At 46.9% G+C, this 14,467-nt stretch overlaps 1 protein-coding gene across 1 annotated transcript in view; it reads left to right on the top strand.

The window, feature by feature from the left end:
* The first annotated feature begins 3,780 nt into the window (after window positions 1–3,780).
* Nuggc (nuclear GTPase, germinal center associated) overlaps window positions 3,781–14,467 on the top strand; it is a 40,554-nt gene continuing 29,867 nt past the window's right edge. Inside the window, exons 1-6 of the mRNA XM_005355551.1 lie at window positions 3,781–3,823; window positions 7,707–7,811; window positions 8,345–8,453; window positions 9,166–9,388; window positions 10,437–10,667; window positions 12,878–13,087. Coding sequence (XP_005355608.1) covers window positions 3,781–3,823; window positions 7,707–7,811; window positions 8,345–8,453; window positions 9,166–9,388; window positions 10,437–10,667; window positions 12,878–13,087 — 921 coding nt within the window. The remainder of the gene's footprint in view (window positions 3,824–7,706; window positions 7,812–8,344; window positions 8,454–9,165; window positions 9,389–10,436; window positions 10,668–12,877; window positions 13,088–14,467) is intronic.

The raw sequence follows: 14,467 nt of genomic DNA, 5'->3' as shown, positions 1-14,467 counted from the left end.
CTTCTCTCACTGTTCATTTATAAAGAGGCCCTAAGCAAGGACAAATCAGAGAAAGGGAGGGTGAGAGAGGCAAGAACAGCTGCCAACAGCCAGTTATTTAACAGGAAACCAGCCCCGGGGCAGCCGCCCCCTGTTTAGCATTACCTGCAGAGCATCATTTGAAAGATGCCATTCTTGGGCTCAGGGCATGCAAATGTAAATAAGCCCCAAAAGCAAACCACGAGGGCTGGCCATGAAGTTGAAACCCAACTGAAATGAGCTGTGCTCGCACAGGTCTGTAAGTTGGATTGCTTTGGATTGGTTCTTCACAGACACCAACCCGATTTCTCCACCCTTATCACCTCCCTCTGTGGGGCAGTGTGTTCTGGTGTTGGCTGAGGATGGTTGTTTTTAAGACCATGAACTCAGCACTGAGGCCTTCTCAGTGGCTCTGCTCCACTCCTTGGGAGCCCTCATTGCTGTTACGCTGCTGGTGGGGTTTCATGATGAGGGGTGCCATCTTTTCAGCATCTGTTTACACCAGAGAACACGCCTTCTGCTCACAGATGGGAAACCCAAGGCCCAGAGTTGGCAAGGTGACTAGGGCATGTCCCACAGCTCCACGGCTCATTTGGTTGGTAGTGGAATTAGAAGCAGGGTGGCCTCTGCCACTACAGCATTCAGCTCCATATTGATGGGCTAGCCTCTTAGAGGTTTTCCTTTTGCTTTCTTTATAGAGTATTTCTGTCCATTTTGTAGTGCCTCAGTTGGTCAACCAAATGGCCCCTTCCTCACAGTCTTTGAATTTGGCAGAAGGGATCTGAAACCTAAATTCCTATAACTCCATTTCAAGTAGTTTCCATTATCCCTGCATGTCGGTTAGAAGTCACAAATTCTTTGTGAACTGGTACTTGGCCGCTGTTTTGGTGAGAGGATCATGTTTTGGTGTCTGCACTGATGCAGCTAAACTTAGTCTAACCCTGGACATATATGTGCCAACAGATTTTTCTGGACATCACGTTCTGTTGATGTAGTAAAAGAAGTCAGTTGAACATTCCCCTGACCCTGAAAGAAGCCCAAACCACTGCTGGTATTCCAGTATCCAGTGAGCAGGCCCTCTTCTTCCCTTCACTCTGTGTGCTTTTAAAAATGTGCTTCGACCCGCGTCCCTCTGAAAGTGAAGGTCCTTCTTCTAGAGATGAACCTTAAGGCATCTTCAAGTCTAAGAGCCTGCGCATGTTCATGTTGCCCGATGTCAGTGTGGTAATGATGCCTTTGCCGTGGTTCAATTGTTCTTTGGGGTTTTGTTTGGACTCACTAGTCCTCTTCCTCCTGGAGTTTGCATTCTAGAATGCTGATTGTCCTGGCAAACCACAGGATTTTGTCCAGCAGTGGGATCATACGTTTCCTTTGGTCTGCAATATTCACAAAATCAAAATAACGGCTAGCGGCTAGCGTTCTGTGTGACGATGGCTCACTGCCCCACCCTTCTTTAGAAAACAGCAAGGTTCTCTATTACTTCCTCATTTTGTACTAGGAGTCAGACAGGCCTAGCTGAAGAGAGGCCATGCTGTGGCTCATCGCCTTTTCTGTCCTTACTCATTTCGGTCCTGATGTGGTTTGGTATGTTTAGTGTTTGGAACAGTGATTTTTAAATTATCTATTTATTTTCACGTGTATGGGTGTTTTGCCTCTATACATGCCTGTGTATTATGTGTGTGTGCCCACTACACACATAGGCCAAAAGTGGGTGTTGCATCTGCTGGGACCAGATGGTTGTGAGTTACCATGTACGTGGTAGGAATCCACTTTAGTCCTCTGCAAGAACAGCCAGGGCTCTTAACCGCTGAACCATCCCTCCACTTCCAAGTATTTCAATTCAGAAGTTGCTGTGTCTCTCGTGGGATGTGACTTTGAGCATTCCCCCTCCCAGCGTTTCTGCTGTGCACGTCAAACAAGAACTCAGAATCTCAGCATTTGAAGACGAGTCCATTACCAGTTGGTCATACACACAGGTGCCATTTTTCAGACTTCTCTAGTATCAGAGAACCTTGTAGAACTCATAGTTCAGTAAGGAAGAGGAAACATAAACCATGGTTACTGCGCTGAGCACAGTGGTACATACCTGTAATTCCAGCACTCCAGAGTTTGAGGAAAGAGAGTTGTGAGTTGGAGGCTATGGAGGCGATCCTGGGCCTAAGCTGCATAGAAAGATACTGTGGGAAAGGGGTGGGGGAAGAAAGAGAAAGAGAGAGAGAGAAAAGAAAGAAAAGTTGTCATAATTGGGCCATTTACAGAACAGCAGGGACCTGAGAAGGGAATTATTAGGAATTCAGACACAATTAGGAATTCTTAATAGAGAAAAAAATTCCAGGTACACACTCTGGCGTTCACAGGGAAGCAAAGGGTCAGGGCTTCCTAGGGTGCCAGGTTTGTGGACATTCACCAGGACTCCTTCCCTGGAGAACCATGAGGATGTGAGGGGCCCCAGAGAGGGTGTGGAGAGCTAACATGCTTCCAACCTTGCATGCGATCAGCATCCCATCCCATCTGACCACCATGTACCAAGCATGAAAGCCGGTTAGTCCGGTCAGATCTGTATGCTGAACTAAGAATAGATCATTTCAGCTGATGAGCTGTGATTTTAATTTGGGGGTCATGTGCAAATAAGGTGCAGGTTGCCTTATTTGGTGAGTCTGTCTCACTAGGGCCCTGGAGACTAGTGGAGACCAACACCTCAGGAAGGTTTTGCATATTTCAGAGGGGCTGGTGGCTCTGGTTTTGAGATGCACAGCTGAGTGCTCCTCCACAGACGCAGTGGCTGTGGAGAGTAAGGGCTCTGGGTACTCCCCCAGCATTCCCTGGGTTCTCATCTGTGTGGGCAGAGAGAAGGGCTCCAGGATGACGTATGTTCTGCTCTTCAGTATTCTCCATTCGGAGCCTCCATGGGCCCTGAATCTTCTTCATGTGCATATCCTGGCTTATCTGCCAGTGACCTAGACACAGGCCAGCTCTGACACTCCCTTCGGATGTTTTCACACTGTTCTTCCTCCTGTGGATGCCCAATGCTTCAGGGCTGCATTTAACCAACCCCTAGTCAGGTGTCTTCCTGCAGAAGTGGGGTGAGTAAGGTCCATAAGACCGAGTCACCAGACCTCTCCTTCCCTGCTCAGTAACCAGCCACTCAGCTCCAGGCCCGAGAAATGGCATGGAGTCACCCCAGCTTCAAGCTGACTCTTGCTGGAAATATATGTCCTTGGCACAAGTTCGAGTTCACCTGCCTGCGGCACTGACCTTGCCCAAAGCAATGCGTAGAATTTGACGTCCATAGCTCTGGTCACCAGAGGCTTATTCTCATTTCAGAATGAGTTGTTCTGAAGATCTCAGGCAATATCGAATTAAACCGTCCCAGATAATGTGTGTGATGGAGAACCAGTGATCACACACTGATCTTGGTCGCATCTCATGTCGACAGGTGATGCATGAGGCACAGTGAGGGTTTCAAAGAGAGGTGAGAAGACTCCCCGCTCTCTGGAAGTTAATGGAAGACATAAAACACAAGTATATTTATGTATTCTCACTTTTGGAGGCTTGTATTTTTATTCTTTAATGAGACACAAGGTCTTGCTTTGGAGCCCAGGCCGGCCTTGAACTTGTGATTATCTTGTTTCAGTCTTTCAAGAAGTGCGATTGTTACTCCACCCGGCCGCTTTTTGTACTTTTAATGTGTGCATACCTCCTCTCTATCCTTTCAGGCTGGTATTCCTAAGCAGACAAAAGGAGCAACTGACTTAGCAGGAAATGGCAGAAACGGAGGCTTCCGCGGGTGTGATGCCACACTCAGGTAACGCTCCTAAAATGACCCTAAATAGGGCCTGGCTACTGCTGTCTGTTCAAACACTGAGACTGTGCTCACAGCTGGCGTTCTTTGCTCTTCATTTGGATGCTGTTTTCTAATGGCAAGTTAGTAAGAACCAGCTGTCAGTTTTTAAAAACATTAACTGAAGTAGTCTGTTCATAACAAAGCGAGCTGCTTGATGATCAGTTGTTTGTGTGAGGATCCCTATCTTAAAAATAGTTTCTAGAACCCAAGCTAGGACTCTCCGAAATCTAAGGCAGCAAGGTGAGGCCCTTGGAATACTAGCAGGTGGCTTTTCTCAGAACAGGAGAGATGCGCCTAAGAAGTGTCTTGTTGAAAAATGAGTCCATTGGAGTCAGTGTGGGCAAGCTTCCTGCCTCAGCGGGCTGGTGGAAGATCTCTTGGGCCACAGCGAGTGCCTCTTTGAGGAAGCAGAGGGGGCAGCTCCCAGGTACTGGAACAAGGGTATATCAAATCATCCTTGTTTTTAGAACCAAGGAGCAAAATCCTCCTCGTCACTATGGAAACAGCTCCCTTAAGGGAAAGGGAACCAATAATTCCAGGTCTGTGTGGATAGCAGCCATCTCATGAAGTCTGACAGGCCACTCAAGCAAAAATCTCTGCAACTTCTGGGTCCCTTGGGCTGAGCTCAGAGGGGATCCTTTGTTTTAGCAATGGTTCACGTTGACTATAGAGCTGCACCTTTTGAGGATCAGTTTTTAAAAGCAATACCCCTGCCTGCTTCCCTCCATCCACCCCCTTCCTCTTTCTTAGAATAATTCAATAGAGCTGGAACACGACAAGGGGATGGCCAAGCCATTGTAGGGGATAAGAACCACGGTCCATGTTCAGGCCAGTCCACTCCAGCTACAGTTTAGTAGACCCATTCATGATATAAATCCAAGATGGAATATTTTATCCTTTCCAGGTGGCTTTTCATTTTTGGAACTGAGAAAAGAATTATAATCCTGTTATTTTATCTGAATTCTTGCCCCAGGCTCCCACTAATATCAGATGAATTGCCGAGTCTTACAAAGTTGAAATGAGGGCTCTCGATAGATGGGTTTGTTCCTTGTTTGATGCATATGGCTTAGAGACTGCATGAACATTGTTCACACAAGAGTACCTGAGTTACAAAGTAGACATCCTTCTATATTATTTTGCAGATGACTGTGCATGCATCCTGGCATTCTGAGCTGCTTCCTGATCTTTAGTGTTTGGCCTACAACTGGCCCAGGTCTTTGAATAGCATGTTCTTTTCTTTTCTGCCTCTTCCTCTCTGGCTGAAGCCACAGAGCCAGCAGCTCCTTGGTATTTAGCTCTGCAGTGCTGAAGCTGAGCCAGGATGCATGCTTGCAGTTGAGATCAGTCACTTCCCGGGACAGAAGGATCTAGTGAACAAGCTTTTCATCTGTCACAGCAGAAGCATGAGGTGTCATCCGCTCAAGCTTTGGCACATGTGTGGCTCTGCCCTGGAACCTTCTGTGGCGTATGAGCTGTCTCCAGAAGGCAGCAGAATCTGCTCTGGGAGATGCAAGACTGAAGAGGTGGTGCTGGAAGGCTGTGTGTGATGTGTGGGAGATTCACATCTGGAGCCCAGTGATGCAAGCTGGGGCTTCTGCTCAGGCTGCTACCCTAGGTCCCCACTGAAGTGCCTCATCAGTCCGTCGGTGAACTTGACCTGCTTAGGCCACACTCAGCATTGGGGCCTTATATATCCGCTCTTCACATGAGCTCAGAGTGGCATCTCTTGGGACCAGGTGTTCCAGGTCCCTCCATGGCTATTTCCCTGGGCAAGCCCTAGGTGCGCTGGGTTAGGATCATTTGCAGCAACTTTTGCCCCAGAGACCAAGCTGTTCCCCCTTTCTAGCCAGGCAACACTAATGAGGTGTGTTGTCCAAATCTAAAGCACAGCCTTCCTTAGGCTTAGGGCCCCTACCAGCCTTCCACCTCATAATCAAGTCCTCATGTAAGGGAATGAATGACTCCTGCAGACTTCAAAGATCTCCTGATTTCTATTTTCTCCTGCTTAAGGAAGCTGCTGCTAATGTCTGTAGGTGAAGAAGCATGGGGCAGGGGGGTGATTCTCCAATTTATTAACCAAAGGTATCTTTTATTTTTTATAGTATATTTTATTTTATCCTTTTGTGGTATTGAGGTTGAACCCAGGACTTCATGCATGTTAGTTAAGTAATCGATACCACTGAGTTATTCCCATCCCCCTTTTTAATTTTCAACTTGTGTATGTATGAATGGTGTATGTATGTCCATGTGTTCATGTGTGTTTGTATTTATATGTGGGCACATGTGCATGTGGGTGGGTGTGCACATGCTTGACTACATATGGAAGTCAGAGTTAAATATAGGCTGTTTTCTTCAGCTGCTGTTCACCTTATTTTTTTTAAGTTTTATAAAAATCTTTATTGACAAAAAATTTACACAGTATACAATTTGACTGTTTGTACCATTTAACAGACTTTATTCCAGCATCTTTATAGGCCTGTGACACCATTGTCACTTTCTAGTTTAGAGCATTGTTATCTTCAATTTCATACACACATATAATGTATTGTGATTGTATTCCACCTTTTTTTTTTGAGACAGAGTCTCTTACTGAACCTGGAGCTTACCAGTTAAGCTAGGCTGACAATCAGCAAGCCCTAGAAGCACTGGGTTAGGATCGTAGAGCTCCAGAGATCTGCTTGTCTCTGCCTCCACCATGCTGGGATTGAAGCTGGCCCAGCATAGTTTTTACATGCTGTTCCATAAGCACTTTACTTGCTAGGCCACCTCCCAATTCTGATTTTAACCTTCATTTTGAGATAAGCTCTTAGTAGGTGTCCCAGGCTGGTCTAGATGCCAGGATCTCCCTGCCTCAGCCTCCTGAGTAGCTCGGGGTACACTCATGTACCCCCAGGCCCAGCTGGAAGGCATCCATTGGGTAGGGAACCCCTCACACTGTGTCAGTGCTTCTAATTGACCAGCCTTTTGGTTTACAGATGAGGAAGGACTCAGCGGCTTAGCAGAAGACACTTGCCATGGTTACCTATTTGCTTTCCCCTCTGTTCTGTTTCTGATGGAAGTTTGAAAGGCCTGTCTGATCCCTGTAAATTTCCTAAGGCTTAAACTTGGCGGACCGTATCTAGCTACTTTGGTTTCTGAGGACATGCAAATAGCCGTTTGCCTGTGGTGAGGAATGTTGGAACCAGATGCGTGATGGTATTTGTGTATATATGTGTGTGTGTGTGTGTGTGTGTGTGTGTGTGTGAGAGAGAGAGAGAGAGAGAGAGAGAGAGAGAGAGAGAGAGAGAAAGAGATTGCTAGGACCCAGAATCACGTGGTGGAGACTAGCCTAAGAGCGTGTCTGTGAGGGGCTCCTAGGTTGGGTTAATTGAGGTGAGACCCACCCTAACGTGGGTGGCACTTGCCCATATGCCAGGGTCCTGGGCTGAATACGAGGTGAGACCCACCCTAATGTGGGTGGCACTGGCCCATATGCCAGGGTCCCAGACTGAATAGGACGACAACAGTGAGCTGTGTATACATTACTCCCTACTTCCTGACTGCCGATATTACGTGACCGGTTGTCTTGTGCTCCTGTCACATGAGCCAAAATAAATCCTTCCTTTCTTGGGTGCTTTTTGTCAGGATATTTTATCACAGGTAACACAAAAGTAACCGATCTAAGGCACAACAGATGCAGTGACCCTGAGAATTAGGTTCTAAATTGAGACAACCAACCCCTCAGAGCAGGCAGAGCTAGCCAGGGTGCTCTGAGGCATTCAGCTTGTGTGCACTGGCAGAGGGAGGCCAGGATCCCCTGCCCACCCTCAGCCTGTAATTCTCTATATCCTCTGTTTATCCCTAGTTGACTGTGATCTGTTTAAAGAACCCATGAAGAAAAGACGCAGGTCACATCGAGACCAGCAGTTCCAAGCGTTTCCCTCTGCGGAGCAAAGCGCTCTTAAGGAATGTGAGTGTTGGGAAAGGCTGGTGTGGCTGTGGCAACACGAGGCTGCCTTTCACAGACAAGTGCAGACACTAGGAGGGAAAGATGGAAAGTTCCGAAGGCAAGGGAGCATCTCCACATGCACCTGTTCCTTAGCGTCTCCACAGAGATATGTAACCTTTATGTCCAGGCTGCTCTGTTATCAAAATAGCCTTTCCTGAATGAGAAGACAGTCTGGAGATGGTTAGCTAGGTGCTCTGGTGGGTATTTATACAGAATCCACAGGAGAGAAGACTCTAGAAGGGCTAAAATCCATGGCAACACACAGAAAAGTGTAAGGGGAGTGCAGAGTGTGCCAGTCTCTGGAGGTGATCAGAATCTACACGGCCTGTCGAACACTTATCTCCAGCGGCAGATAGCTCGCTCGCTGGTTTAATTGACTTCTCATTTTGCTGAGATCTCTTCCTTTTCCGCAGTATTCAGTAGCCTCCTCTGGGGACCTGGCATTCTTTCTCTGCCAGGTACACTCCCAGATAACCCATTTCTATTGATTCCAGATGAAAAATTGGAGTCTCGGACCAGGAGGATTTTGAGCAACACTTATCAGAAAATGATTCAGTCTGTCTTCCTGGAGGACAGCATTCCCAGTGGACTCAAGTATCTCATGTGAGTCTGGAACCTGCACCCTCCAATCCGATGCCATACCCCCCACCAGGAGAAAGAGAAAGTGCTCTCAGTTAGAAACAGCACAAAAGGGCAGGAAACAATTCCTATGGCTGGAGGCTTTCTTTCGGGCTATATTGTTTGGGGGTTTTGTTTTGTTTTTAGGCACTGACAGGAACCATTTGTTGTGTGACCACTGTTGCCAGCTACTCTCCTGTGATTGTTCCATTTTTTACTGAAACTGATGCTCAGAGAGACCAAGCCATGGAGCAAAGTCACACTGTGGATAAGGGGAGATGCTCCAAACCCAGCCAAACTCTGTGTCACTGAGTTCATCAACTGTCCGTACAGAGTTGGCTCAAAGGTCCTCAGTCAACTCAGTGACATAGTTGACCTTGCTCACAGGACTCCGGGTCGCTCCTCAGACTTTTCTGCGTGGGTTTTATTAGAGACGAGAACATGGAACACAAACAAGGATGTCTCTCACATCTATGTAGACAGTATAATGTTTGTGGAGAATTCTCTTTACCAAGCATTTTTACCTAGTCCTGTTTGCCCCCCAGCCCAAGTCTATGTAGAGAATAGGAAGCAGTATTACCCCTTCGTCAAAGAAAGGAAGGATATAGTGAATTGCCCAGGATCGGACCTTAGTTTCTTTGCATTCTGTTTTGGTGTGCTTCTTCTCATACTCCTGTGCACTCTGAAATGGATGCAGAAACCGGCTTCTTGCCTTGATTGAAAAACCACCGCTGGAGCCGATCTACGTAGGGTTCCTGGGAAGCACTGGAGCCGGCAAGAGCTCTCTGATTAATGCCCTCATCCAGCAAGCCATGTTTCTACCAGTGTCTGGAGAAAGCGTTTGCACATCATGCATCGTCCAAGTGAGCTCTGGCTGCTGTGAACAGTATGAGGCCAAAATACACCTTCTGTCTGATCAGGTAGGCCAGCCTGCCCCCCGTCTCTCATGACTCTTCTTTTCCTTTCTTCCATGAAGTTTTTCTCTAGACACTACCAGAGATTGCAATTATATCATCATAACTGCCGCACAGGGACTGGGGAGATAGCTCAGTTGGTAAAGTGCTTGCCGGGTAAGCACAAACACTTAAGTTTGGACCGTCAGCATCTGTGGAGAGTAAAAAGCCAGGTGAGGACAGTAAAAAGCCAGGGGGACAGAGATAATGACCGGCACTTGCCAGCCAGCTGAATTGGTGAGCTTCCAGTTCACTGAGAGATGCTGTCTCAAACAAACAGACAAATACGGTGGAGAAGTGATTGAGGAGAACATCTGATGTCAAGCCCTGCCTTCATGAAACGTGTATGCACACACACACACAAATTACTATAGAACATTCATCTGATGAAACCTATTTCAGCGAAAATATTCTGCAGGGTGAGATGGGGGTTCTGGCCCAGGGCCTTGGGTCAGCCATGCCCCTCTTTAAGCCCCTGCATGTTCATTGTTCTCATTTCTTTTCTGTGACAAACATCATGGCAAAGACTAACTGTGGGGAGGAAAGGGTTTATTTGGCTTGTGCTTCCAGGTCACAGTCTGTCACTGAGGGAAGTCAGAGCAGAAATTCAAAGACAGAAGCCACGGAGCACTGCCGCCTGTTGGCTCGCTCCCTGGCTGGCTCCCATGCTCATCCTCAGCTTGCTTTTTGTGTAGCTCAGGACCATTTACCCTGAAATGGCATCACACACACTTGACTCCCTTCTGTCATTCAGAAAATCAAGACAGTCCCTCACAGACATGGCCACAGACCCATGTGAGTGAGATGGTTCCTCCTTTGACCTGGTCTCAGATAACCCTAGACCGTATCAAATTGATGAAGCCAACCATTTACTGGACCAGATAGGGTAGCTGACTTAGGGTTCTGCTCTCAACCTCTGCTCCCCCTCAGGGCCTGGGGCTCTGCCCTTCCCCTTGTTACTACCCCTCCCCCAAGTCTGTCATGATGAGCAGTGTGGCTTGCTCTGCCTTGGCAGGAGTGGAAGGCAGAACTGAAGGACTTGACTACGCTCCTGCACAGGGCAGAGGGGCCCAGGGAAGAAGACGCAGATATGTGGGCCAGGGATGATGCAGCAGCAGAAGCAGCCGAGAAGCTACAGATGCTGTATGGACGTGGGGCAGAACAGAGGCCCTATGACGATTTGCTAAGGACGAAGCCCAGAGTGAGGATTCCGACCTCCAGAACCATCACTCTTAAGGCAGAGGAGGTAATGTCAAGATTTATTTTTCTTTATTGTTAGTGTTAAATATAACAATTGAATAAATCAAGGGGAATTGTCTAAGGTACAGTGGTTTTTATTGGAAATAAACTGTTACCCAAATCAGAATTAGATATCATCCAATTATCTTTCATTATTTATGCCTATAGATGGTAAACTTTGATTTCCAAATGAAGTTTTTATGCTCAGAAAAGACTACAGTCAGATGAGGATTAATTTGGGATGACTTCGAGTGAAAATGAGTATATATGTATTCATTATATATTATATTATATATCATATATAGCATACTATAAATATATATATAAAGACTTGAGCATATGAAGTTTATTCGTTAGGAGACAATAGGGTCTTAGATAGGTTCAGTAACTCAGCTGTGTCAGATTCAATGTCTCTGTGGTCTCCTTGGCCTTCCATGGTGCTTGTGGCCTCTTAGTCATAAGGTTGCTGTTGAAATGCCAGCTGTTGCAGCTTGTCTCATGGAAAGAAGCAGATGCATGTTGGCAACAAACACCTCTCCCATTTCAGGAAGTGGAAGGAGTCCCAGAAACACCATTGTTAACTTTGCGTGTGGATTTCATTGGTCAGAACTGGGCTGAGTGGCTCTCCTTAGCTATGGAAGGCAACAATCTGACTTGCCCTGATTAGATCAACCTCACTCCCTTGGCTCCCCAAACAGATCAGGCTGGCATGATGAAGCCTGAGATGCCCATCCAATTTCAGAATTGGCATACGTTCTATTATGCTGAGATTCAGAATCTATATTAAGACAAACTATCTGTGAAACCAACACCCAACCTATAAACATTGTACATTAAAGAACCTAGGTTTCCCACAGTGGGCCAAGTGACATGGCTCAGCAGGTGAAGGTACTGGCCGTCAAGCCTGACAACCTGAATTTGATCCCCGAGACCCACAGAGTGGGAGGAGAGAACTGGTTCCTGCAAGTTGTCCTCTGACTTCCACTTTTGTCCTGAGGCATGCTTATGTGTGAACTTACATGTATGTGTCATTCTCTCTTGCTTTCTTTCTGGGCCTTTCCATAGACATTGATCAACAATAGCCACCATGGATCCTAGCTTTTCTGCTCTCTGAAGTGTATCGGTTGAGACTTACTGTCCTGCTGTATCTAAGTAGGAGCAGTAGACTGGAAACCTCCTCTTCCCCCAATCTCACTCACTGTTATTGAAATATTCTGGAAAAGCATATATATCAAGTGTGCACACCAACACACACACACATGTATACACACACACACGGGGCGGGGAGGAAAGATTTATTTATATATATTTATGTATATCTACTTGGAAATTTTTAAAAAATTTTCTTAAAGATCAAATTTCTGATCAATCTTTAATTTGTAAAATATGATCATTAGGTCATGATTGATTTTCTATAATTATACATGAGACTTCCAGGAACTAAATTCTTCACAGTTGCCTTTCGCCATGTGGAGAAAATATGCTCTAAGCAAAATTTAGAAAACTGCATCAATTTTAGAAGCAAATGGAATCTGGGGGATAAATTTAGCATCCTATAACTTTTCTGGAGTCCTCTTCTAGTTGTGTTGGGCTGATTTTTTATATTCTGAACTGCCTTAAACTCACTGTGTAGCCAAAGATGCTCTGGAACTCTTGGTCCTCCTGTCTCCTGTAACCACCACACCAGGTTATGCAGTGCTGCAACCAAACCCAAGGCTTTCTGCTCGCTAGGCCAGCACTCTATAAGTTGAGCTACATTTCCAGCCCCACTGAGTTCTAAATATTTACTTCTTTTATTTTGTTTTATTTGTGTGTGTGTGTGTGTGTGTGTGTGTGTCTGTGTATGTGTGTGAGAGAGAGATAGAGACAAAAACAGAGACACAGAGACAAGGATTCCTTGGAGTTGGAGTTACAGACAGCTTTGAGCTGCCCAGTATGGATGCTGGGATCTGAAGTCTGGAACTCTGATTGGGCAGCAAGTTCTCTTATCCACTGAGCCACCTCTCCAGCCCCAACTATGTTAAGGAACTTGAACTTGCTGGTCTCCAGAGTCTTCACAGGCTCACAAGTCCTTGAGGAGACCATTCTGTGCTTCCTGGTGTCTGTTGTCTGAGGACTTCTCACTGTCCCTCAGCATCCCTTCACTGACTCTGCATCACAGCCAGGATAAAGAGCCCTCAGCGTGCTTGGTCCGTGCAACCTGTCGTTTCTCTTCAGGCAGGAGAGCTATCTGTCAAGCTGGATCCTTACATCCGCACTCAGAGGAGCGACTGGGATGGAGGGTCAGCTGGAACACAAATCTGGCCCTTGATCAAATACGTGGAAGTGATTCTTCCCAAATCTGCCCTGATTCCGGAAGGGGTTGTCCTGGTGGACATTCCAGGCACAGGCGACTTCAACAGCAAGAGGGATGAGATGTGGAAAAAGGTGATTTTTTTCCCCCCACGGGGTTTATCCTTCTTCTCTCTATTCCTCCACCCCTTCAGAGAAACAAGTTGGGATTTTGTGAGCTTGTTGACATTAAATTCTTTCATTTTCCTGTATTCTGGTGTTGAATAGGGGCTGTATGTGGATGGCCACAGAAGCTGGGGGAGAAGGGATTGCAGGGGTGTGTGTAGCCGGGACAAGAGTGTATGATGGATGAGAAGGGCAGCAACAGAGAGGCCTAGGGAAGCAGAGTTAGGGGACAAGGAGCCCGTGAGCACAAAGAAGGCTGTGTTACTTTTCTGCTGCTGCAATAGAGTGTCCTGACAAAGAGCAACTTAGGGGGAAAGGATTTGTTCTGTTGGCTACGGTTCCAGAGGTGGTACAGCCCACCATGGGGAGAAAGAATGGTGGCCAGAGCACAGGGTCTGCATGACAATCAGGAAGCAGAGTGATCTCATTTCGTCCTCACTTAGGAAAGAGAGGCAGAGATAGGCAGACATGCGGTCATGTTGGAGAGCGAGTGAGAACGAGAGAGAGAGAGAGAGAGAGAGAGAGAGAGAGAGAGAGAGAGAGAGAGAGAGAGAGAGAGAGAGAGACCAGAAAGTGGGGCTAAGCTATCAGAAAGGTTCCCTAACTTCTCCCAAACAGCACCATCAGCTGGAACCAAGTGTTCAAACACATGAGCCTGTGGGAGGCATCTCCCATCCAAATCATAACAGGGCGGGGGTTCAAGGTACAGAAGTCAGTCACTCAAGAAGCAAGAGTCTGACTCTCTATTGGCAAGGCAGGGAAGGATGATGCTCTTTGACAGAGGGAGGGTCATGGTGGGTGTGGAGGAGGGAAATGGCCGAAAGCATGCCTGGAGCTGTCTACCTTCATCCTGCTGCTTCTGGGTTAGGCTTTTCAAGAAACTGGAAGGAAAAGAACAGACAGACCATTCCCTAAAGAAAGAGAAAGTGTGTGTGTGCGTGTGCGTGTGCGTGTGCGTGTGTGTGTGTGTGTGTGTGTGTGTAATATAGGACCTCAGATAGATGGGGACAGGATGGGGGAACACAGGACCCCAGATAGGTGGGGACAGGGATGGATGATGTCTTGTCACTGTTAGTAGCAGGGCTACTATTATGAAGAACTCTTACAGCTCTGCCAGTGTACACTAAGTGAACAGAGAGCCAGATTCTACAGCTGAAGCCGTGAAAGTTCAGAAAACAGAGTCCCTTGTCCAAGGCTAGCCAGTGACAAACTCCCTTGTCTAAGGCTAGCCAGTGACAAAGTCCCTTGTCCAAGGCTAGCTGGTGATGGAGTCCCTTGTCCAAGGATAGCTGGGGACAAAGTCCCTTGTCTAAGGCTAGCTGGTGACAGAGTCCCTTGTCCAAGACTAGC

This window comes from Microtus ochrogaster, chromosome 17 (assembly GCF_000317375.1).
Source record: "Microtus ochrogaster isolate Prairie Vole_2 chromosome 17, MicOch1.0, whole genome shotgun sequence".
Taxonomy (NCBI): domain Eukaryota; kingdom Metazoa; phylum Chordata; class Mammalia; order Rodentia; family Cricetidae; genus Microtus; species Microtus ochrogaster.
Note: the sequence above shows the minus strand (reverse complement) of the source record. Positions and strands in the feature narration are given on the sequence as shown.